The sequence below is a fragment of the Pholis gunnellus genome (genome assembly GCF_910591455.1).
Source record: "Pholis gunnellus genome assembly, chromosome: 3".
Lineage (NCBI taxonomy): Eukaryota > Metazoa > Chordata > Actinopteri > Perciformes > Pholidae > Pholis > Pholis gunnellus.
In genome coordinates this window covers 19,357,050-19,382,997 of record NC_136529.1, presented here as the reverse complement: position 1 = coordinate 19,382,997, position 25,948 = coordinate 19,357,050, and the positions used below count along the sequence as shown (strand labels likewise).

At 44.4% G+C, this 25,948-nt stretch overlaps 1 protein-coding gene across 1 annotated transcript in view; it reads right to left on the bottom strand.

Moving 5' to 3' along the window:
• Positions 1 to 717: 717 nt before the first annotated feature.
• The window catches only part of plxna1b (plexin A1b), a 176,940-nt gene continuing 151,709 nt past the window's right edge, over positions 718 to 25,948 (bottom strand). Inside the window, exons 17-32 of the mRNA XM_079186674.1 lie at positions 25,272 to 25,365; positions 23,954 to 24,190; positions 21,917 to 22,060; positions 20,442 to 20,676; positions 16,310 to 16,452; positions 14,352 to 14,608; positions 11,359 to 11,425; positions 8,165 to 8,311; positions 7,561 to 7,720; positions 7,104 to 7,207; positions 6,560 to 6,656; positions 4,565 to 4,755; positions 2,478 to 2,647; positions 2,058 to 2,270; positions 1,818 to 1,968; positions 718 to 938 (exon numbers count right to left, since the gene is read on the bottom strand). Of these exons, the coding sequence (XP_079042800.1) occupies positions 843 to 938; positions 1,818 to 1,968; positions 2,058 to 2,270; positions 2,478 to 2,647; positions 4,565 to 4,755; positions 6,560 to 6,656; positions 7,104 to 7,207; positions 7,561 to 7,720; positions 8,165 to 8,311; positions 11,359 to 11,425; positions 14,352 to 14,608; positions 16,310 to 16,452; positions 20,442 to 20,676; positions 21,917 to 22,060; positions 23,954 to 24,190; positions 25,272 to 25,365 (2,506 nt within the window). The 3' untranslated portion in view covers positions 718 to 842. The remainder of the gene's footprint in view (positions 939 to 1,817; positions 1,969 to 2,057; positions 2,271 to 2,477; positions 2,648 to 4,564; positions 4,756 to 6,559; positions 6,657 to 7,103; positions 7,208 to 7,560; positions 7,721 to 8,164; positions 8,312 to 11,358; positions 11,426 to 14,351; positions 14,609 to 16,309; positions 16,453 to 20,441; positions 20,677 to 21,916; positions 22,061 to 23,953; positions 24,191 to 25,271; positions 25,366 to 25,948) is intronic.

Here is a 25,948-nt window from a genome sequence, read left to right as displayed (position 1 = left end):
TTTCTTTTTCGTTTCTTTTTTTTTTTGTCCACAATGTTTTTTTCTTTTGTACTTCAAATATCAAATCATGTTTTATTGTTGGTATTTGTATTGTTTGTTGGTTTAAAAGGAAAAGGAAAAACAACAAAAATGTTTTCTCCCTAATCTTTCTTTAAAAACGTAGCTGTATTTCTATATAATATCTATATCATCTTCCTTTGTAACGTTTCTGTAAATTGTGCAAATTCAGCAGTAATACAAGTGGCGAGAGATCAGAGAGTGGGCAGTTGATTACATCTATACAAAAAGAAAAGAAAAGAAAAATCTAACTGTGACACCCGTTGGGAGTCACATGACCTAGAGAGCCTTTCTCCATTGGCTCATCACAGATTGGTCCATTCTGTTAATGATACCATACATGGAGTTTCTTTCCAGGCTTCCATTGTTTCTTTCCTGACCATCGCTTCATCACGACAAAACTCCTGAAATCAAAAATCAAGCAAACAACAAACACCAACATCCACAATAACCAAATGCTGTCAGTTGACATGTTTCTCCAAGTATGCATGTGTGAAAATGTCTGGTGTCCCAGTCCCTCACACAGACACGTGCCCACACACTGTATGGGGCTGCAGACAAACACACACATACACATGTAAGCGTACACAGGCTCGCCCATCTCTGCCGAACCCCCCCGCCCCCCCTCCATTTTGCAGTATTCTGCTATAGTCCTTTTTGCAGTTCGTCTGTCGTATTGTTGGGGGTTGGAGTTTTGTTTGTTGCCTGGGTGAGAGGAGCGACGGAGAGAGACAGATGGAGAGGAGGAGTGAAGAGAAGGAGGAGACGGAGGTGCTGGATGGTCCTCAGCTGCTCAGGGCCATTGTGTCGATGACCTGCTCCAGCTTGCTCCTCAGTCTCTGTCTCCTCGCCTGCTCGTCCCGCTCCAAAGCCGACAAGATCTGAGGACAGACAGGGGAGGAGGTCAGTCAATGTCACAATGTGCCTGCTTTTGCTTTCAAGACATGACGTGATTTTTCCCCACACAAGGCTGCCAGAGGACTCCACCAACATGCCACCTGGCTGGTTATAATTGATACATACCATAAATAGAAAATCTGGTGTCGAAATAATGGCCAGCATGCACAAATAAAGGCCTTTAAATTACCTGGCTGTAGGCTACGACAACAGGCTTTCACATAGTCACCACGACGCTGCTCTGAATTAAAATTTTTAACAGAATCTTTCTGCTTTCTGTTACTTGACTAACAGAACAATGAAACTCAACACTTCCTGTAGATTTTTCACAATAGAAGCATACTAAGGTCGGGCAGGTGAGAAGACTTTTCATGTGAAAAATCAGCAGGAAGTGAATTAAAACACTATTTCTTTGAGAGCACAGTGGTGAGTATGACGTGACTCTGTTGTTGTACTGAAGGAGGTAGTGTTGTGAAGATGTACATTACACAAGATAACAGGTAAACATGGAGGAAGTTTTGAATTTGCATTAACTGGGAATCATTGGGATTAAAAGTGTGATAAAGGCCTGGTTCTCTAGTCAGTGTGCTTTTCATGTACTTGCTTTTAGTGCTTCAGTTGGACGGATCCTGTTAACTCTAAGAGGTTAACCGTTCAGGTTAACAGAAATCTGTGTTTTTACAACAAGCTCGATTTTTTTTTTTCTGGACTAACCTCCAGGATTGCCAAAAATAAATCTCCATAACACAAAAATAACGCTTCTCCAAAGTATGTATTGGAGATGTAACAGCCAACAATCAGCGTTAAACTGTTGTTAAATGAAAATATCTCTCGAGTGTCCTCAGAAATGGCTGACGTCTCACCTCATCCTTGTACTTGACAATGTAGGAGTAAATCTCGTTTAGGGCCGACATGCTATTGAACTGGTCTACGTGCAGGCGCGACTGCTCCGCCAGGTAGGCACTCATGTCCTGGTCACTGATGGCCGGCATCCTGGAGATGTCAGAGTAGTACCTGAAGAAAACAAAAACACACAAACAGTTTAGATATTGACAAATTACATTTAAAACAGCTTTCAAACTAAACAAAGTGAGTTAGCGTACCTCTCTACCCAGTTCTTATAGTTGGGGATGTCTTTAGCGTAGAGCAGCTTGTTCGAAGGAGAGTCCTTCCCTAGCTTATGCTCTGATGTTGAACAGGAGTCCATGAAGGTCTGAGCCACCACAGACAAGCAGGCGTCGGTAATGCTGTTCTTATGGATGTCAAAGACAAACTGGGGGTTCTTGATCACGTTCACCCAGAACCGCAGAGGAAGACTGGGAGGAAGGATGAGGTGGAAGGAGAGAGATGAAGGAGTTGCACAGTTAGAAGGACTATTAAGGTGCACAGACCACGGCTGAACAACGGCTGCTGGCTCACAGTCAAAACTGTTTTCATACTACAGCAGGCTCTCCACAACACTAATGAAACACAAAGCAGCTACCAAATGATGCCCTTTTCTCTGTGTGAACGCGCAAACTCACCAGTTGCTCTTCCAAGTGTGCCGTACATCAGAGTCTGATATGGAGTGTTTGTCCGCCTGCTCGTCCAAGAAGTCAAACATGTACTTGATGGCGAGAGGCAGGGCGCTTCCTCGGTGCGCTGTGCTGAAGATGGTCTCGAACAGGTCATCCACAAACTTCTGGAGTGTACCCTGAGCAGGAGAACCAACACAGGCTTAGTTAGTGTGCAAACAAATTTAAATTCCTCTTGCAGGAGAAGTTAATGTCTGTGTTTTCTAAAAACGTGCTGAAACATCATAAAACAAAACTAGCCCACATTCTGTGTACCCAAATGTTGGAGAAATTTAAAACACCAATAATGGCACATGTGAGCCTATCGGGGTATCAAGGTTTCACAGAGGACAGAGTATGCCCTCTGTACATCTACATCGCCAACAGGAATATAAAGCTACAGAACACAGTTGAGTTATTACACCACTAAACAGCCTCTGCCTGCATATTCCTCTTTGCTGGTGATGGTCTGGCTGGAGGCGATGGCCGTCAGCAGCAGGTGTTTGAGAATGACGGTGCTTTGCTTTTTAGTACTCCAACTTTTTGGGTTGAGAGTTTGTGATGGTGCTGAGTGTTCTTTACAGTATTTAAGATGGGCCCCACTGTGAGTTCAGCCTGAGGCCGTTCTGCAATGTCTTTTTACAACATCACACAACTTTGGAGATTCTGAATCCTCACACATTCCTCTTAAGTTTTAAACAATTTGATGTATCCCACAAGCGTTCAGCGCATTATTTTGCATCTTCAAGCACCTTTTACAAAACCTTATTTGAACCAGCCAGAAGTTGAATTCATGGTTTTGTACTTGTTCACAAATCAGCTTCCTAAACACACAATGCTGTGGGGGCTGTAATAAATAAGAATAAACTGCAGTGCTCCAAGTTCCCCTCCGTTGTCTTCCCCTGGCTTGCATGTTAATCATTTCCCAATCGAGGCAGCATTGATGCCGCTAACCTTGCACTTTCCTACCTGGAGCTGGAACAATGGAAATCTAGAGCTAATGAGAGAAAAATCAGGGCAGAGGAAGTATCAGGTTGAGCTGAATCACCAAGGTAGTTAGTATTTGCAAATGAGAGCAAATGCCTGGCACAATTAGTAGACTCTGTAGGCAGTTGCTGTGTGTTTGTGTTCATAAACTATTTGTTAATGAATGCATGTGTGGTTCCATTAAGGGTTGTGCAAGCATATTTGGGACAAAACAGCTGGAGTCCATGTGTTTTCTGTGTATAAGGTGTGGCAGAATAAATATAAAAGGAAGAGCTGTCAACTAACTGTTACTCAAGCGCAATTCAGACTCCTCTCCTGTTGCTGCCTTAGTTTTTGTTCATAGTTTTGTATGCTTTCTTAAATCTGTGCTGAAGTGGCATTTCAGTTAGATACAGTTAGATATTCGTGAGATACATACAGGTGCAACTTGCTTTGTAGGACATTCGTGCATTGGACCATAAACATGAATAACCTAACCAACCGTCCAGTGGCAAAACATTCACGAACCTCTCTCAACTGCTCTTGAAACGGCTCTGTTAAAGATGCCATCAGTGTATCAGGTTAAACAGTCCCAGAATATAAAATGCTGTTCCACAAAACATTTAAACGGAAACTCAACAACAACGTTCTCAGGGAGGTTTTTCCAGGACACCAACACAAACCGCCCGACTCCAAGTAACCTTTCCGATCATCATCTGAAGACAAACGCTGCATGAAAACCTGAGCGCAGCCTCCAGTGTGGCCTGGAGTACATGGAGGAATTTGGTGAGTAATGATCACAGGCTAAAGGCCTGAGCCTGAAAGCCCCGAGGCCACCAACAGAGGGCCCAGTAACACCGACCAAACAGCTCAATAGACAAAGGTCAACCTCCTAATTAAGACACAATCACTAATTCCTGTGCATATGTGTGTCTTTGTGTAAAAGGTTATGGAAAATGTTAATGAGCTTTGAGACCGTGGTCATACAAAGGTCAGGGATAGATGCTGCTGCTGAAAGTGGGCTTCATGACATGTGAATGTTTTATGTGTGTGTGTGTGTGTGTGTGTGTAAATATACAGCTTCTCAATACCTTGGTGGCCAGCAGTCTGGTCAGGTAGATCTCAGAGACCATCTTGCTCCCTCTGTCCCCTTCCCTCTGGTCTGAGTGGTCGTGGTTCTTAACCAGGTGCCACAGTTTGGTGCCGCTCTCGAGGTCGGGGGTGATCATGGGCGTTCGGGAGCGCAAGCTGTCTGGACTGCTGGCTGTCCTCAGCATACTCTCTGGAAGGAAGTGGAGGAGGAGAGTTGAGCGAATAGGCCAAAAGTAACATTAGGAAGAGCAGATAGAGTTGTGTTTTGTAACATTAGTTTGGATTTTTTGTTATTTAAGCATCCAGGGACAAGGAGGTAAATAGGGAAAGAGGAAGGTCAGAGTGTATGAGTGTTTTTGTTTTTCCATTCACAAGACACATTTTAAAAGAGTCTTAATCTAACCTACATAACATATCAGTTAGACAAAGAATACCACGCACAATGCTTGCTGTGGGTTTGAACTTGAGAAGGCAACGGTATTATTAGATACATATAATCTGTTAACATATGAAGCCCATAGCTTGGTGCCAGTTTGTAGTTATATTTGGTCTTAAATCACCACTTCAAGGACAATTACCTTTAAATTAAGGTATAAAAAAAACACATGACTAAGATATGACGGGGCTACAGAGAGTGTGAAGTTAAAAGCATTTCTGAAAGGTGACAGCTCCTTCTACTTTCGTGTCACTCTTTCATTTCAGAATAAATTTGTCTGTCACTCTCTCCTGCTCCTTCCCTCCCCCCCTACCTCCCTCCTTTTGTTGGACAGTGATCCCCTATTTTGTGACACGGAGCATTACGCTCTCAGTTTGAATGCTTGTCACTTCCGTGACAAAGCAGGAATGGATTGAGAGGTTCAAAATGTCAGGAGAGAGTGTGAACCGGGGAAGTATAGAGTAAAGGTGGTGGGGGGGGGGGGGGGGGGGGGTTAGTGAGTATTTATGTGTATGTGACGTACACGTACGGCAGAGCTGAGGAGCACAGTTACTGTACGCCAGGGAAGGATTTCAAACACAGAAAAGAGAGATGGAAGACGTGATGGCTACCTCCCACCCAGCATTAACAATGTGCCTGATGACATCTGAACTGTGTCTAATATATTTGGCGTAAAATGAATCTCCATTGTACATTTTCCAAAAACTCCTGGGTAATATTCTTTTTACAAAACGCACACTTTGCTTTCATTCAAGTACATTTTTTTTGCCAGTTTGTCATCCTGACAATCCATCTGTGACGACTGCATTGGACCTCACAGCTACACTCTGCTGTGAGCAACCATGACCTCAGCTGTTATGAATGGTCTCAAATGGACTCGGCCTGGCACTGGCTAAATCACATGTTGGAGTCACACAAAATGCAACAGGCTCCAAGCACTTCACACAGCCATCTTTCACTGTCAGAGCCAATAATCTATCAGTGTACATAAGTACACCTTGGATCAGCAGGAGTTACATTACAGTAAACAGTGCAGGGTGCCTTATCAACCTCCTGCTATAAAGTGTGCTATACAGTACAGGTGACAAAGTATGCTATTTTCTTTGAGTAATTTATTAGATTCAGTTGCAGGTGGATTTCATATGTTTTTTGCCCTACACTTCACTATATCATCACCAAAAAGGCATGCAGAGAGAAGCGAGGAGCAATAAAGAGCTTGTCAGTAAAGGAGCTGGACAGCCAGCAAGCAACTAGGCACCGACACGAAACCAGTCACTCTTCTCAATGTCAAATTGTGCTGCTGGCAGCTGTCACGTGTGTTATTTAGCTGAAAAGTTAATATGCCACTCATTGTGTTAATATTTGATTTGTTCATTATTTCAAATTTAAGAGTAGTTTCAAGTTAAACTGTTTATGAACTAAAACGTTTAAAGGAAGGGGGCACCAAGTATTCCACCAGTTCTTGAACTGACATCTTGTTAGAAATGCATTTCCACACATACACAAACCTGTACACACACACACACACGTACGCACACACACACACACTCTCTCGTACCGTATCTGCTGAGGGACTTGGTGAATGTGGAGGAGTTGGAGATGTTGTAGGCCGAGTTCTGTTTAGGCACCAGGGCAATCACTGAGCCGTCTGTCACCTGAAACAGGATTTTCAACATCAGTTAGCACCGCTTATATTGTCCAGCAGCAAGATTACAGTCCAACCACACAAACAGCCACTGCTACTTTATGTGTAAGAGGCATTCTATTAAATGAAACAATGTGAATAAATATGACAACTGCTACATTTCAATGAGCTGAAATATACCAAAAACAATATAAACCATAACACCAACTACTGTACTTGCATGAATTCCAAAGCAACAATAATGCGCAACCTATTCAATGAGGAGTTATTGTTCAAACAAAGTGTATTGTATATTGTCAGATATAGCACGACAAAGTCCAGGACGTATTTCCATCATGGGTCCTGTTGATCCATCAGCTCCTCCTTGCAACAACAAGATGAAGACAGACGCTCAACGTCCAAAGCAGGGGACGCGATAAAAAAGAAGTATCATGGGATTGATGTTGCGGTTGAGTACCTGGTAGTGAGCCAAGGTGTTGAGTCTCTTCCAGTCGTTGTCTATCTTAGTTGTCACATCCTCGTCCTGAAGGATGATGCGAGCCATCCTACCCTGCCGCCATTCTGTCACACACACACACACAAAAAGGAGATACGGGTAAGGTTGTGTATGTTTGTTTAACATGAGGAAACATGTAGCGAAATGGGACATGAATTGCAAAGATACACTTAACAAAAATTGCTATGACAAAGGATGCAGAGAGTAGAAATTAAAACGGGTAAAATTTTAATCACTTGAAATTTATTTTAGAACAAAATCACTTCTCTTCTTTAGAAGTCCCCCGGCTGTTTCAGAGAGCCCTTGAAACGATTCCCTCTTTACCCCCTGTGGTAGTGCACCTGTGCTCGGAGTGTATACTTGATGTGTGTGTGTGTGTGTGTGTGTGTGTGTGCGTGACAGTTTTCCCTCTCCTTACCCAGGTCCATATCGGAGGCCTTTGGTCTCTGGGAGTACGGTGTGCCCTTGTACACAGCGTCGAGCAGCTTCTCCTTCACCTGCGTCACTGTGTCACAGTTCAGGCTCTTCACTGTCACCTCCGCAGCGTTTTCATTCTCTGGGTTCACACAGTGTAGCGTCTACAGAGGCAGGGGGTCAGAGGGCAAAATGCACAGGTCACATTTAGCCCAAGAAGTCAGTACAGACTGGGAGCGTTGACTATCGATGTGTGGAAGCATTACTATGCGGGGAGTTTTGACCTGCAAATCAACACTTAATACAGCAATTCAGAATCAATATTCAACCGCGGCAACAGTGCACATGCAGCTCTTTATTACTATTAAAAGAGTGTTTCATCAGAATTAGAGGTTTAATTAGTTTTCCCCTTTGTGGAGTTGCAGATTCTCAATGTTGCCGACAACTGCAAAATGGTCCCAGATTTAGCAAGTAAGGCTTTCCAAGAATACTGGCCACAAGAAAAAGAAATCCATGTCAGTGTACTGTATCAAAGGTATGTGTGCATCTGTTTTATCCTATGACACCAAATGTGTAGACTGTTTGTCTACACTTGCAAGCATACTGACCAAAGTCTTGTAGTCAATCTGCTGCCTGATGAGTTTGTCCTCGCTGAGGGAGTAGCGGGCCTCTCCTGTGATTGAGTCTATTGGTCCCTTTTCCATTTGCTGCTTCATGGCGCAGTACAGCATGAAGAGAGGCTCACCAGCACACTCCTGCAAACAGGAAACGAGAGTGAAGGGTTAGAGGAAAGATTCCAAAAGAAGTAAATGGAGAGAAAGACAGATTGTTAAAATGCGTACTATGAATGCAACCTGCGAAGGAGTGCACAACTGCAAAAAAAGTGCATAGCTTTGCTGAGTAACTCCAATTATATTTCTAATCTTCTTTAAGCCAACCACAGGCAGAGCAGTAAAGGACGAGGCCATGGCCTGTGTTGGCTAATAGCGAGCTGAAAACTGACAGAAACATACACAATTTTTTCTCTCTCACATACACACACTCCAGCCTCTCCCCAGCGTCTCTTCTTTGGGGAAAAACACCCTTTGTAAATCGCTGTTTGTGTGTGTGTGTGTGAGTAAGAAGGAGAGGAATCATAGAGACTGTGAGTGTGAATGAGTGGCAATTGATTGAGGAGTTAATAGAAGGTTAACGACTGAGGGGTGAAAAACGCTTGGAGAAGCACTTTGGTGTGTGAGACGTGTCAACCAGGCAACGAGCTCTGGGATGTTGGGCCCCCGTCTCTCTTTCCCTCGCTTTTCGCATTCACTCAGTCGTTCAGCTGGTCTGCCAACTAAGCACTGCCTGTTTGTACAACTTCTCGGTTCCTCTTTAAAGGGACAGTGTGGAGGATTTGGTGGCATACAGCGGTGCGGTTGCTGATTGCATCGGACTGAAATACCACTTCGGTAAGCGGTGAGCCGCCGAGTGCAAAACTGTGGTAACGCCGTTCCCCTTGCTCAAGGTTTTTCCACGATAAAGCTCATGTTACCGCAGTTTCACAAGCTTGTGGGAGAACTACGGTGGCCTTCAGGTAACGCAAAAAACGCGAATGGCTCTCACTAGAGCCAGCGTTTGGTTTGTCCTTTCTGGGAAAACTAATTTCTTTCCTTCGCTTTTCTCTAATCATTGTTTTATATTGTTGAATAGTGGATGATCTTCAGGCATCTATTAGAATAAAAAAAGAACACCACTTTTTGGTTAAACTGCTCACAACTCACAGACATGCAACCTGCAACAAGGGGTCGTGAGAGGACATTTCTTCATTTAAAAAGGCGGTCAAAAGGTTGTGAACTTCTGTGTTTTCTTTACGACAACTCATTGTTGCAATGTCCTTGTGTTCTCAGATCTCATCCGTTACTTTGAAGGTAATGGAAATAATGGCCAAGTTGTAATAAATTGGAAACACCATTTAAGGGCTTTACGCTGTTCTCATAATCTTACTCACACGAGTGCCGTTAAACCAATGATTCACACTTTCAAACCGTCCTTTAAAGCTTCGAAATGCCACTTTGTGCTTTGAGACAGAGGAAGTGCACTGGACGTCCTTGCCCTCCGCCCTTCAGCTGGGCATGTTCATGCATCAACACGTCGGTCATCTCGGTGAGCTGTCCGATGAACTCTGTGGGAAAATCTAGCACTGGCTGCTTCCTGTGGAGAGCACACCGCACCTTGGCTGACATCCTCTCTGTCCAACAGCATAGAAACCAGCTCTGTGCCGCCTCTCCGCCCCTCTGTCTCCTGATGTTCCGTGTTTATCAAAGCGTCGTACCAGATGTGCGTTTAGCTCTGCTGTCCTGCCCTTTTCCCTTCAGCAACCTGTTCCAACTATTATGATGCATCATTTCTTTTAATTGAATTAGATTATAAAGGATGACATTGTCATAGAGCATCTTAATACAGCCATCTGCAATTTGACCTGACGCAGCACAGCACTTCTGGTGCAGGAAGAGAGTGACCATGCGACCATCCCACTCTCTCAAACAAGTCAGTGCACCGGTAGATAAGTGAAATAGGGAAATGGATAAAAGCATTTCTTTCTTATTCCTCTTCTCTTTGCTTGGTAAAAGCATCTTTTTTTTCCTCCCTTCTAACTGACCTTTACCCATCTCTATTCACACCTGGCTGAATCTTTAAAATTGTTCCAGGCCTTTCTCTTGTATGACCCCTAAAAAGTCAGGAGAAAGAGAGGCACTGAAATGCAGAGGTTTTTCCTTTCCAATCCCTCCATGTCCCCCTCTCACTTTCCCTTGCACTCTTCATCCATGTTTTTCATTTTAAAACCTTTTTTCACATCCCCAACACTTCCTCTCAACCATCCGCAACCACTTCTGACCGTTGTCATTCTACATCCTTTCACCCTTTCCTGTCCTCTCTCCGTCGTTTTTGTCTCGTCTGAAGTTCCCTAACAGCTTTGACCCACTCCCCTGTCTCTGAACCCAACTCTGGCTGTCAAGTCCTGAGCCAAAACACACACATTCATGCACACCCAAAACGGACACACTCACACACAGATGTTAACTGGGACCCCCCCGGGGGCTTGGCTGGTTCACTGTCCTACAGAATGGCTGTCCTGGCGGGGGTTTAAGGCCCCGCTGCTAACTGATTAGCTGCAGCAATGTTTGAATGTAGAGAATGTGTGTGTGGAAACAAGAATTTAGCACAGTTTAAGCCTCAATAAGTCTCTCTGATTCCATATCAGAGGGAGAAGAATTCAAAAAGAGAAAGAAAACATACAGACGGAGAGAGACAGGCAGACAGAGAAATGAGAGAATGCATTTGTGTAAGATCTCTGCTTTCCTCTTATGCTAAGCCCCAAAGCACTAAAGGGAGATACAAACACAGAGGCAGGCATGCATACATGCACACACACACACACACACACACACACACACACACACACACACACACACACACACACACGTTCCTGGCTGTAAAAGAATTCCAGCGAGGGACACAAAGAGAGGACAGGTTATTGCAACGGGCTACGGCGATCACAACAACATGACCAGCTGTGTCTGAACAGCGCCTCAGACTACAGTTTCCTCAATTCTGAGAAAGGAGAATTTACCACATGAAAGGCAGAGGTAAGGGATAGGTAGCCTGCTGCCTCTCCCTTATCTAATGCTGCAGCTGTGAATGTGTATGTGTGTTAGAGAGGCATTTCTCTATTCTCAAACCGCAGCGGTTTTAGTATTGCTTCAAAAGTTGTGTGTGTCTATGTGCATATGTGTGTGTGTGTGTGTGTGTGTGACAATTTTACCTTGAGGAACTTGTAAAGCAGGAAGGTGAACCAGTTGGTGAGCATCTTTTCAGCGACCGACTCCGTCCTGGGAAAGCGGTGGAGGGAAGGGGAAGAGAAAGGAGATGGTGAAGGGTGAGAGAGAAATAACAGAAAAAGAAAAATTAGAGAGTGACAGTTAAAGGATGGGAATGAAGAGTAAGAGGGAGAAAGACCTTTTTCCAAGCAGCACATAAACCTCGGCACAAGACCCTGGGAGGTTTTTGGAGTCATCCTAACCCGCCCCTCCCTGTTTCAAGCTCCCCTCCCCGGCTACAATCTCTGGGCATAAACCAACACTTTCATCATAGGGGGAAAGGGCGTTTAAGACACGCTCGCACATCAAAGAGAACACGCAGCATTATCATCGTCGTGCGGTTCGCCTTCAAACAACTGAGCCCTTTCCCTTGCTCTCCTTCACTCCCCCCATCATCACATGCAAACAAATTAACTTGGCAAAAACAAACCCCTTCATTTCTTTCATTGTTTCGAACCAACCCCCCCCCCCCCAACACACACACACACACATCCCCCCCCCCCTTCAAGCAAAGCCACTCGTCTTCATTAGAAATACAGCAATTAGTATAATTCACTAACTTCTCTCGTTAATCACAAACCTGCCGTGTAATGAGGGGAACCTCTGCACGTGCACGCTCTTGAGAAGACACACGTGAACAACCAGCAAATGAAAACAGAGCAATTAAAAGGCATTGTAATTAACGGACTTATTGCGTCTAATTTGTTAAACAGCTGAAAGGGAGACCGGCACTAACGGTATGTGGGGGGGGGGGGGGGAGTGATTATTTCTCCCACTCCGTCATCGTCCTCAGATTTACCTCCTCGCTTTCCACCATCCTTCCTTTTCACATTAGGAAGAAACAGGAAGACTGCTTAATTATCCAGCCCTTTTTTTGTCTCCTTGATAAATGGGGGGTGTACAAGGGAGCCTTCTGCTGGGTTACTGGGTTGTCTAACTGGGCCACATTCCCACACTTCTTGTAAACATTAGTCTTTGTGTCATTAGCGAGGCACCATGTGCAAAGAGGTGAAGAAAGGCATATTCTGTCGAGAAATGACACCATAGCAATATATTTTCTTATCGACTTTGCACAGAAATTCAGTTTTTTCATGACAACTGAGTAGTGGTAAGGCGATAAAGGGAAACACAGGAAACTAGGCCAATGTGCAGGTGAAACCAGCGAGGGCCTGTAGCAGTAACGAGACGTGAACTCCTACGCTTCCGCATGCCTCCCTGTTTGACTTTTGTTTGATGTATGTGGAGCAGTTTTCTTTTTTCAAGGCTGTCAGCGAAATATAGCGGATCAAGGACGAGGCAACTGGGAACGGAGGGATGGAGGACGATGGAGGCGAATACACCTGGACAGAACACGCTTTTGGCCATGTCAGGACATGATAGTGGGCGAATTGTAACATCATCTCATTCAGGGAAACCGTGTCACGGCACCCCTCGTTAGAAAGATGTTAACCGTGCACTACGCAAAGAGTTGCTGTAGCTTTCCTGGCCAAATACACCGAGTGTGAGCCAATAATGTGCCAATCACACCAAATGCACACAATGTAAGAGTGTCATTTTTCCGTAGGGGATGAAAACTCAACTGGGAGCAGATTATTAAGTATTTTGCTTTGCTGTGTACATGTCTAAAAATGAAAATGTTCTAAAGTCTATCTTTTGCAGGAAAAAGACCAAACCAGGGTGAACTCTGTGTAATAATTGCCGAGCTTATTAACGCCAGCTCCCGAGGCTAGTGTAGTTAGCAGGGACAGCGCGTTGTAACCGTACGCCCCAAGAGGGGATTGGAAAAGGCTTCACACAGACACACTGGCTGAGAGTCATTTATTTGATTAGATTTTTAATTAAATATCTCTCAGAGGAAAAGGAGGAGAGAAAAAAAACATAACTTTTTTTTTTTTTTTTATCATTTAATGTCTAATTCCAATTTATTTGGAGACAGGCCCTTTCTCTCTAATTGTGTCTTTCCTTAAATACGTGTATCTTTTCCTGTCCCACTGTCTGCAGTAGCTCATTTTTCCTCCTCTTCCTCTCTTTGCCTATCTACTCTCTCACCATATTGCATCTTCCTACATCCTTTCTACCCCCCCCCACATGTTTTTCCTTCCATCAATTTGCCTTCAGCCCAAGTGTCCCTGAAGACATTTGGCCCTCTCTTTCTGTCAATCACCATGTCTCTCCATCCACCTTTGTCTCGTTGCCTTTTCCTCTTTCACGTCATATTCTTTCCTTCCACTGCTGCTCATTTCCCCTTTTACCGATCAATTCTCTCTCTATCCCTCACACTCTCCCTTGTAAATCCTCCTCTTGTTTCCCTTTACATCCCCTCCATGCCTCGTACCTTTCCCCTCTCTACCTTTCTAACAGTGTGGGGGTGAGAGAGGATCGAGAAGTGTGTGACTGCAGCTCCACTGGGAGTGTGTGCGCGCTCAGGGGTGTAATCCTCTCTGACAGGGACAAGGTTGAGAGATAGAGACGAGGTAACGTCACATAGGCCTCTAAAAGCTACAGTCCCCAGTCCCCTGCCTCCCTGCTCCATAACGTCAGCTGTACAAGAAAAAACAAATCACTTGACATTCTCACAGAGCATCATCTTCTATTTTCTATAATTTTGGCATAATTTCTCTTCCTATTTTAGCAAGAGTATAACTATCTGCTTGGGTTGTCATGTGCATTACAACTGCCATGATAACATGACGACACATCAAATAGGGAACAAGAACAAGTATGAAGTTTTTAGTTTTTTGAAGGCTGAATACTCAAGGTGCCCACTGTCAGTGGGGTGCCTCCTCTCAAGGACGCCCTAAACCAGTGAGAAGTATGATAAACTAAATGGACGTAACCTCAAACTTGAACCCCCAGTGGGGAAACTAGCCGTGCTTTGTGTGACATGTTTTTGTCCGAGCCAGTTTCAGCCCCTCTGTCTCCCTCCCTGTTTTCGTACCTCCTGAGTAAAAGCTTCGGGTGGTTCTTGCTCTCCAGGTTTTTGTCGATGAGGTCAGACAGGAGCTGTTTGAGGACGCCCGTGGCGTACTCCATCTCTCCCTGCAGCGCCGTCATGATGAGGGAGGCCACGTTGCCCCGGTCTCGCATGGAAAAGGACCGCTGTGCTTCCAAGGTGCGGATGAAGGTCAGCAGGAAGTGCTTTTTGGTCAGCAGCTGGCCGAACAATGTCAGGGCCTTCTCCGTGTTAGCGGGGACCTGGAGAGGAGGGCACAGAGGTGATGATGAGGAGGAGTGTGAGGAGAGGAGGCGAGGGATGGAAGAGTGGAGGAAGGGAGTGAAAGTAGATTAAGGAAGCAGAAAGGTAAGGGGGATAAAGTGGGAAAAGGAGGAGGGAATGTAGTGCAAGAGAGGGATGGAAAGTTAGAAGAAGGGAAGATAGAAAGAGAAGTGAAAGGAAGGAGGCATTAGAGAAAAGGTACAAAGAAGGAAAAAGGGCAGAATATTAGTGGGAGGGAGGTAGAGAAAAGAGTGGGCGTATAAAAAAGGTTGAGATCAGGATGAAGAGGAAGATGTGAGTTATAGTTGAGTTCATGAGTATGAGTGAGAATGAGGAATATTAGATGAGGGGTCTATTGGTAAAAGGGCCACATGTGCACACATGCAGAGACACTCACAACACATGTATCTACAAACAGGGAAAATCAGCTTACAGTTGCATCCATAAAACAAGGATTATAGGGTTTGCACATTCTACCTATTATTTTCCCAATGCTCTCCCCAATTACCAGTTCTCCCCCCCCCCCCCGCCCGCCCCACCGACTCTCTTCTTCTCTCAAAGTAACGGCCAGGTCTCCCCCTCTGAGGGAGAGAAACGGAGGCTTGAAGTCAGAATGTGAGCTTCATGCTGTAATAAGAAATTGATCTGCTTGCTAGCGCACTACTGTGGCCTGTGATTGCCTGGGCCATACAAATGAAAATCCAATGTCGCGCTACACTATCCCTTTGGAATACAGTTGATAGCGCGAGCAGATACTGCATGTCTCAAAGCCCCCCCCCTGCAGCCGCCAGCATACATGCATGTCAGCGGAGCGCTAGTGTGCATCTCCTTGTGATGTATGTGTGAGAGTCTAATGTATACAGAGAAATGATGGAGGTAGTTGTGCATGCTGCATTACGCGCATCCACACAGCCTGGCTTTACGTGAGCGATAGTGTTCCCTCTTGAAAAAGGAGCAGTTGTGGCGGGGAGAGGATTTTATTGAACGTGTAAACATTGCTTCTTCAGAAGCCTCAAACGGGTTTGATCCTGTAGAGGCAATCTAGCACTTTTACCAAGTCTTAGTGGAGCACGAACGTTGCTCACTCCCCGAAGAAGATCGGTCCCTTCACTGCATTACATGAAACTCGAGCTTGCCCTGAGAGTTTCTCTCATCAAAGTTATTTTTTTGGTACTAGTTTTGCCTTGAAGCCACTTCTGCCTCGACCCCTCGACTACGGAACTGCTTAAGATGAAAGACGTTCGGTGGACACATTCAGATAGTTCACCTCTGATATAATGGAGATTCTTACCTTACCAAATCAAGTCTCTAAAATACATAATTTGTATTGTTTTGTTTTTTTTGAGCTCTTTACTGTTCAATGTTACTCCTCTAAACCCTATACGGAGCAACCCATGGCACAGAACTAAAATCTCCACTAGACTTAAAGGCATATTGTTCTCCCAAAATATGAATCACACTCCAGAGTGACGAATTTGGCTCTTTTTCTATTTCCACTATGCACCAAAGTCATTGCTTAACATTTCCTTTTTGTTAAATTTCTAATGACATATACAAACAGACATTCGGTACAACTTTCATTCACCCAGTGTGTGTGTGTGTGTGTGTGTGTGTGTGTGTGTGTGTGTGTGTGTGTGTGGGTGTTGAATGTGAGTGAATTGCTCTCTACTGACCCGTACCTCCATCTCCTTAAGCACAGGATGGTCCTCAATCCCAGGAAAGAGGACTCTCATGGCGTAGGTACGGTAGTCCAGAAAGGGGATTCCTGCTCCGTCCAGCTCCTGAGTGAGTTCATGGATGTCGGTCTGCAGCTCCGCAAAGGCTGCGCAAAATAGAAATATGTCATGAACGTTGTCTTACTCAAAGTTTCAACTTAGTTTCAGGCGACATAAAGATTGAATACAGACTTTACCGGATATTTACCGGACTATACAGGATTTGTTTTGTCTTCAACACTGATATCCTGATTTTGATGACAACTTATAATCAGTCTTTCATTTTACATTTAGCTTTCTGTCAGCAGAGTCCCAACACAAAACACAAATTAAAGACACTAAATGACTGAGGCCTGTTTTACTTGCTCTGGTCGCTATTTATCCTAAACAAACCACTGCTTCTATACGTGTAAAAGGCATCTCTTCAAGTGCAGAAAAGGAATTTCTTGGGAAATAGGAATGTCTTGAAACACCATCAAGCAAAAAAGCAAATATTTAGAGGTGAAAGTTGGGAATTATCACTAATTCTCCAATTTCTAATTTGTGTTCTCTCGTAATGATTAATATATTTTTCTTCCCAAATAATTGGTAAGTTCAGATTTCAAACGTTAAAGGGATAGTTTGGGTGTTATAAATTGCAGTTGTATGAGGTGCTTATCCATAGTCAGTGTATTACCTACAGTAGATGGCGGTCGGCATGCCCCCAGTTTCGAGACAGGAGAATCAGCACGATAGCAGTGTGTACACTATACTTAGTATTAATATTTTCACCGCTTTGTCCTGCCGTCAGATAGCCATTTCAGACAGTGAACTGAACTGAACTAAAAGTGAAACTTGTCCACTCTCTTCAAAGGCATCACACACAAAAAGGTTTCCCTTTCAGTTCACTTCCCCGTTGGAAAATAGTTTTAAAAAAAGCGTAAACAAACTTTTATCTAGCCTTTCTTTTTGGTGGCTTACATATGTTTTGCTGCTGCTCCCGTCCACAGCGGCACATTGCTTTACTCCTATGTATGTTAGCATTTGTTTTTTTCTTCTGACCCAATAGCTTGTTAATCGATCCTTAACCGCTCATGGTCAAGATTGGTGCCTTTAGCAATACACTGTCAGCAACAGGTGTTGAGGTTTACACAACAAGCGGATTGGCGTGCGAGTCAGTCACACCATGGCGAGTGCTAATAAAATGGCAGAGCTAAAAGACCCGCCTGCAGGTACCTGTTCAATACACTCACTATGGATAAGTACCTCATACAACCCCACTTCAAAACACCCAAACTATCCCGTTAAAAGGATACAAAAAAGAGAAGAATGGAAAAGCTGTGGTGCAGATAATACAAATTATAGCACATGCAAAAGTTGAAATAAACTCTAGACTAGAGCCAGTCTTTATCTGGACTTTTACTATTAATGCCTCAATCAATATGATTTCCTGAAACAGCATGTTTTAAAGTGGAAAAAGGCAACACAGGTGAAAGTGAGGAAACGGCGGAGGCGTGTGGAGGAGTAGCTGTGAAAAGCAGCATTATGTGATCGCTCAATGCTGAGAGCAGAGAGGAAGATGGAGGGAAGGAGGAGAGAGAGGAAAGTGTTATGACTCTCAGTGGCTGGAGGGGAGTTCAGGATGGAAGTGCACACAGGAACAGGAACATGAGCCTGTGAGTACACACCACACACGCTTGTACTACAGCAGCCCCACACACACACACACACACACTTTTTCCTGTCTTGCCCCACAGCTGAACACATAGTGCCCAGATGATTAATGTGAGTGCATGTGTCAGTGTTTTTACACATTTTCCATTCCCTACGAGTGTGTGTTCTGACCCTGTTCTGTATACTCCAGTGGCTTCACAAGTCACATCTAGAGGGAACAAATGGGATCAAATCCATTCTCTCGCTCACTTCCCATACAATAGTGCATATTTTTTTTGCTGTACCGCCTTGATTCTATTTTATACATACGAAACTCCCTTGAGGAATGAAATATACAGCTTTACGGTTCCATTACCTCGACTGTGTGTGTGCCCTATAGTGTCACCCAAAATACACCAACACATGGATACACAACCCAAACAAATAATGAACCAAAGCCCAGACTAACAGATGGCTTGTGTCACCCTATCCCTCTCTTCCTATCTCTCTTTTTCTCCCTCTTTCTTCCCTTCAAAGTGTCATCTTAGAGGTCACCTCTCTCCCCCCTATGGTTGCCTCTCCTCTGCTACATCCCTCCATCTTTCTGTTAGTTTGGCTCACTCATGCCATCCATCTCTCTATGCATCTCTTATCAGCCACTCTTTTCTCTACCCTGATGCATGTCTTCTCTTCACTTCTTTCATCTATATATATTCAATATTTGTACTTATCTGTTCAATTTCTGTTTGCTGTTCACTCCACCTCATTAATCTTTTCCCCGACACATTCTAACCACTTCCCTTCTTATTACTCCATGTTGTCCTCTTACTTTTGCACCCATCTCCTTCTGAACCGAAATATTATTATTCTATTAGTATTATTATTCCAGAATTATCTCCCGCTATCCTATCAAATTCCTTCTCTCTCTCTTTCTCCTTTTTAAAATTCTTATTCTTCAGTGCTTTCTGCTTCCCCTTTTGTTTTCCCCTCTCTCCTAATCTTCCGATCCATCCTTCTTAAGTGCCCACCTCCCCTCCCTTTCTCCTCTCACAAGTTGTCTGCCTTATTTATCTCCCTCGCTCCGTCCCTCTCCTTCCATCCATCCTGTTGTCGTCTTCCAGACAGTGGTGACAGTGGGGGACAGACAGGGTCAGGGCACCTGGACTCACCGCCACACACCCCAGCCAATCATTGCTTGACCCACTGTGTGAGTTTATATGCGTGTGTGTGTGTGTGTGATTGCAAGAAGTAAAAAAAAAAAAAGAGCAGGGCCTGAAGAGTTGAGTGTCAGGTGGAGTGCACACACACACACACACACACACACACACACACACACACACACACACACACACACACACACACACACACACACACACACACACACACACACACACACACACACACACACACACCGTCATCCCCTGAGCGGATTACTTTGTGCGCGTGTGTGTCTCTGCAGTTTCTGGCCTTTGTGATGCTTGACCCATACTTGGGGAGTCAAGATATCTTGGTCACTATTGCAATAACTTGACCACTCTTTTTGTATCTTTCCCCGATATTTGTTGTTTTAAGAACACTGATACCTGTCGATATTGGGTCTGAGCTAATATTTTGATTTTTCTACATGTTAGTGCTTCGCAGTAAACACCTTGATCTGATGTAAACTTTGGACACCCCTACAAGTAACTACAATCAATTTACATTGTTATGTTCGAGGTTTACTAAAGCAGTGCAACACGTGAAGTGGACTCTTATACAAATGTAGTCTGATGATCATAGTTATCAGTATTCTCCTTCTCTCTTTCTCCCCATCTGCTTCTCTCTCTCTCTTGCCAGACAAACCAGTAACGGCATCAGTAGGCTCTCAATGGATCCATGCTGTTTACTGCCAAATAAATATATGCTAATGTACTGGTGTGTAAGTCTCTCTGCCCCTGCTTCAGTCGTTGCCAAACCCCTCCCCCCTTACCATGCCTCACTTTCCCACCTCTGTGCCCTATGTCTATCTAACCATCTCCCTCTCCCTCTCGCAGTGTGGATGGTAGTGAGGCCAGCCAGGCAGCTCTCTCATGGGGTGGAGAGCCAACATCTGGTGGCTGGCTCAGATCAAAGTGCTCCTCTGGAAACACACCAACACCCACACACACACAGGCAGACACACACTGCTGCCACCTAACAGCAGGGGGACAGTTGGCAGCGAGAGGCTGGGAGAGTGAAAGAGAAAGCAGGGAGAGAAATGGATAGGACTATTGAATGGGAGTAGTGGAGCTTTTGAGGCAAACTGCAGCAATTTACAGAAAGTTATTTGGGGATATGGGAGTTATTTGGGTAAAAAGATGAAGAGAACCAAGAAGTGAGAAATATGAAAAGGACCTAGGAGAATACAAGCACTATAGAAGTAACTGGTGAAGTTTGAGCGGTCAACGTCACGTCTCTCTTATGACCACGTTTTGTCAAAACTCACCTTCCTTGCACTCAAGGGCCACCCTGGACTCTAGGTTGTCCATCTGCAGTTGCAGCCGTTTGAGGGTGCGGTCGGCGTCCCGCGACTTCCTCTTATAAGCAATCAGCACCACAATGATAACCAGCAAGAGTAAGCCGCCACCTCCTCCGATACCAATGATGGCAGGCAGAGTGAGCAGGCTGTCCGAGTAGATCTGCAAGGTCCCCGGTGAGTATTCAAAGCCTCCAACACGCACCTAGTAGATGGACACACACAGGAAAGTTACATTATCTTGAAACTACATCAAAAAATAAATAAAAAGGTGGGACTGTTTGCAGCAGTATTTGGCAGGGTTCCAAGCTGAAGCTGTAAATCATTTTCATTTAGAGTTACATGAAATAGAAAATACATTAGATGTGAAAGTCTTACAAATCCTACAGGCCCACATCTGGCCACAACTACTTTAAATCCAATAGTGATGGAAAAAAAAAAATGCTGCAAGGTGCCAGTGCTAAATCCCACATTGCATTTATACTGACAAACCAAGCTGTGTCGTGTTGAGCCAAGTGCAGGCCAAAACTCCCCAAAACCCTTTATATCTGGGTTGGGGGAGGCAACATCTGTGCCCCCGGGCCGTCTTTGGATCCAGTGATACAAGCACACACAGTCACACACCCATCTGACTTTCAGCCATATCACATCAAAACAGTTCTGGTTTGCAGAACACATGAATAAGAAAAAATCGTTGGGATATGGTCCCCCCCCCCCCCCCCCCCCCCCCCCCCCCTGCCATCTTTTTTTCTTCTTCTTTTATTCCATCTTCAACTGGCTTACGTCTATGAAATACCAAATGGAGGAGGGTAAAAATAGACACAGACCTCTCACGCCCACTAGCCATTTTTTGGTCTCTATTGAATATCAATACTGTTCAAATCCCAAGGTGGATGCCAGCCAAAAGAGACCGATCAAAAGCTTCTAAGACGTAAATACAGTCACAAACAGTGCCAGCAGTGTAAGAGACAGGATGTGTGTGTTTGTGTGCTCGCAGCTATATGAATGGGGAAGAGAAATCTAGAGTAATTAAAGTGGTTTAGGTCTGATGGGTGGGGAGGAAAGAATGAGTTGAATGAATAAAAAAGGCAGGAAGTGGATTGACATAAAGAGGGGGGATGAATAGCACAGCGGAAACTGCACTGAGAACAGGACCTATAGAAGAAGATGGGCTGAGCGGCTGAAAGACATGTGAAAGACAGATGCTCCAGAGGTGGCAAGGAAAGAAATCAAGTGAGATGACGAAATAACAGGTACTTAAGAGAGTCAAATTGAACTTGGGAGATGGATGATGCTCATTTTCAGGTTTGAATCCAAACACTTTGGCGTGGATGGCCCCATGCTCTGCCCCCGTGCGTGACGAATCAAGTTAACTTAATAAAGAAAGACACTCGCACGATGGGAGGACATTCGGTAATGTAAACAAATATGAAAGTTTTACTCACAGTGACTTTGTGTTCTCCGGTCAGGTTGGGCCATTCACACAGCAGCTGGCTCTCAGACAGGGTGAGAACGCAGGGCGTCTCCCCGATCAGCACCGTGTAGTTCAGCTTAGCGTTTCCTGGGGCTGCGGGAATTAGATTGCGGCCCTGGAAACAGAAACACACACAAACTTCGGTTACTTACATAAGATCTAAGTCTGAGGTGGAATAATAATTACAGAGAATAAATGGAAACAGATTCACTGACTGTGATTTATGCTGACAATAATCCCCCATACTCGTTTCTGATTGACCGGCAAGTGTCCGTCAGGTGTTCAGCCACAGCGCTTACAAGTGTGCAAGGTACTTTGAACTGCAGGTAGCCATAGCAACTGTGCTACTGCACAGAACTGACCGATCAGGCATCAAAATACGAGAAACCTGTGCACATTCTACTCTTCGTAATAAAATACTAAGTCTTTCATATTGCTCTAGAGGTAAAAATGTAACTTGAAATACATTTAGCCAATAAGAAATTAGATCATTTGATCATGATCTGGTGGATAAGGGCCGGCACAAGCATAAATGCCGGCCAAAGACTTAAAAGAATGTGATGGGAAGTGCAATAAATACACTCTACAGAAATCCCCTCCTTCTCTTCTCCTCTGCTGCCTCTACCTACCCCTCCTCATCCTAACTCACTGTGCTTTGCAGAGTGTGCAACTGCGCTACTGTTCTAATTATTGCTTTAAAATCTCGATGAACATCTAATTTCTCCACAATTACTTAATAGGATGCCGTTCCTGTGCTGCTTATTATTGCAATTCTTTACACGGAGCACGGTGGGGCAATCAGAGCTTTTCATTAAGGAGCTATATGTAAAGTTACAGGCGAGAAAGGCACGAGTCTTCATTTCTAAAACTCCACCCTGATTGGCCGAGAGAAAAAAGGCTTTCGCTTTTCCATGAAATTGCATGATAATTTGCTCTCACGCTCCTGCGTCTTTGAAGTTCAACGGGGAGAGGTGAAATGACAAAAGACAGAGCGGGTGGGTGGTGCAAAGCATTTCTAAACGCACTCCGGATTCAAATGCGTACTGCTTCTATGGCTCAGAGTAAACATGGCTATGAAGTCTCCCTTCACAAAAATCTGAGCAGGTGGCAACATGGCAACGCATGGGTCCACTTTATAAACATGACTTTCCTTTGCACTTGATATTAAAGGGGGCGTTATGGAAGAGACTTCTTTTTTTTTTCTTAAAGGTCTCCAAACCCCAGTGGAGAAAGCAGGCGAAGAAATAACATCTTTCAAGGTTGAGGCACATCTGACAGACGGCTGTGTTGAAAGAAAAGTCAAAGAAAGAGGAAGAAGGAAGCCAAAATTCTGAACAGGAATGTTTCGAGCAGACGCTTTCAAATTCCTGTCAGCCTGTTATTAGTTGTGTTGGATGTTGACTGGGAGGTCGCTGCAGCATTTTCTAAAATAATTATTTGTTAGATTGAGCTTTTTAATGTTGCTCACAAATACTCAACATCACTGGTACGCTGCTCTCTGCTTTTACTGCTCTACGAGTGTGTCAACTGAGCTTTAACACTCAGCTATACCCTTCTTTTATCCTGGAGTCCTAGTGAGTTTTAAGACATTTATTCCACACCTTTACAGAGTAACCTTCGATGAAAAGCTTTGATGCAAAACCACCACAAACTCCAGACTGACATCATTCCCTCAAACGTATGAATCATCCCCCCCCCCCCCACACATGCCTGGTCTACTGTGAAAGGAGAGAGGACAGGCATCAGAAACAAAAGGTGAGAGGTGATGCAAGAAAGGAGACAGAATGCAACACAAAACAGAAAAGATGTTCGGAAAACACGTAGAGAGGAGAAAGGTAGAGGCAGAGGAAGAAGACGTGAGAGTGGAAACTGAAGAAAAAAAAAAGAAAAAAGAAAGATAGAAAAGTCAAGAGAAGAATAAAAAGAGAAAGGCTGTGATGGATGTAAAGCAAAGCTAGATAGAGACAAGGCCAAAACAGATCAATGCTAGGAGCACAAGGCAATTTACCTTGAGTATGAGTGGTGAGCTGGGCTTCAGCTCCAGCATGCCCGAGGGGCTCAGAGGTTCGAACACGGGGTCCGGGTGGTAGCTGAAAGTCTCGTTTACCACCAGCACGGAGCGCACGTCGTCCATGACAAAGCCGATCTCATCAGGACGGCTGCCCGACTCCGAGAAGCCTTTGTCAGATCCGGCCACAGAGGGCGCCAGACACACCATCACGGTGTTGTTGACAACCGTGCAGTTCTAGAGAAGGAGAGAGAACATACAGGAAAAAGGAAAAGTGAAAACAAGGAAGGAGGGAATGAGAACTGGGGAGAGAATATGCCTAGGAGCTGAAATAAGTTTGACATGGTGATTTCCTTTTTTTTTTTTTTTTCATCAGACAACGTTTCAACCTTGTTTACACTGTTTGCAGTATTGGCAAGAAATGTAAACAAAGTACATTTGAAAATAATAACTCAAAAGAGTGTGTTAACCAATACATAATCAAAAACACACATAACGGCTGAAACAGGGTCATGCGATACGAGTGGTTAAATGTCTCCGTAATGACATAATGAGGAAGAGGCTGGCTTAATAACATCAGTGTTGTAATCAGTGTTGATATTATCTGGAAATCCCCTGTGGGGTTCGACACTTAAATCAGTCACCGAAGAACAAATTAGACTCTAATGACTCACAGAAAAAACGGAGAGGTCAGCCAGTAGCAGTTTACAATGACACAGCACGGCTAAAGAGATCTTTGAATAGTTTCACAGCGTGTTATAGCCTTACATTATGTTCTATATGTCACATATTAACACTCACACACGAAGGGTGTGTAAAATCACAAAGGCACGGAACAAAACTGTGTTTATAGGTCAACAGAAACATTAACCAAGCTGAATAAAAATGACTGCAGAGAGGTTGACAAAGGAAACAGAAGGGATATTTTTACTTTCAGCCAAGAGCGGGAGAAAGGTTAGCTAAGCCCCGTGGTGCTAGGTGAAGAGAGGGGGATTTGCCAGAGCTGCTTTATTGCTGGTTGACATTTCAAAGGTTAAACTGCTAAAAGGAAATTCAACATCAAAAACAAACAGAAAATGGGCCCTTGGCTGGTTGACCGACGGGTCAGGTGTGTGCGTCCGTGTCCCAGGAGTGTGTGTATTGCCTGAAAATGAGTTGTCCACAGAGAGGGAGACAGCGGAGGAAGTGGGTGAGGGAGAGAGAGACACCTGTGTGTCTATATTGGTCTCACTCCGTCTCACTTGCCAAGTCAAGTCACTGCTTTTTTTTTGTTTTGTCAATAAAAACTGTGTGTGGGTGCCTGGATCCGACCACTTACATTTTCTGACTTGGCAGCTCCATACTTGGCTCTCATTTTGGGCTCCTTGATGGTGGCCAGATTGGTTCCAGTTATGGTCAACATGGTTCCTCCACTAAAAAAGAAATGGCAAGACTTGTTGTAAATACATCAGAACAAACACAATAATACAATAGTACTGGGAAAATTAAAACAATTCCATGTGCACTTGTGTGTGTCACACATCCATGCACCTCCTGCTGAACTTTTTTGGTCTTGCAGGGTCCAAGTGCATACACTATTTAGCCAGCCTATCAGTCGAAGAGGCCCCTCCAGTAAGCGATATACCATTACTGCTCACTCCTGCTATAACCTTCCGCCTGCTTATTCACGGGAGCCCATTTTCAGGTAATGATAGCAACGCTAAAGCCCTTGCATGAATGTTAAAAGCGGCTTTAAACCGATATGGAGGCTGGAGGGAAGAATAAGCGAATATGTAGCATTACTCCTGAGAGCCGAAGCTTTTGGCCTCTCCTCCGCACCTCTAGAAAGCCAGCGGAGACATTTCCACAGCGTATTAAAAGTTGCACTGCAATATTTTTAAGCATGAGATTCACTCAGCGACTGCACCGCTGTCAGTGATCTGACATGTTCTGTAACCTTTACACCTGTGACCTATTCAGGTCTGTGTGACGCTGACCAGCCGAGACATGGGTAAT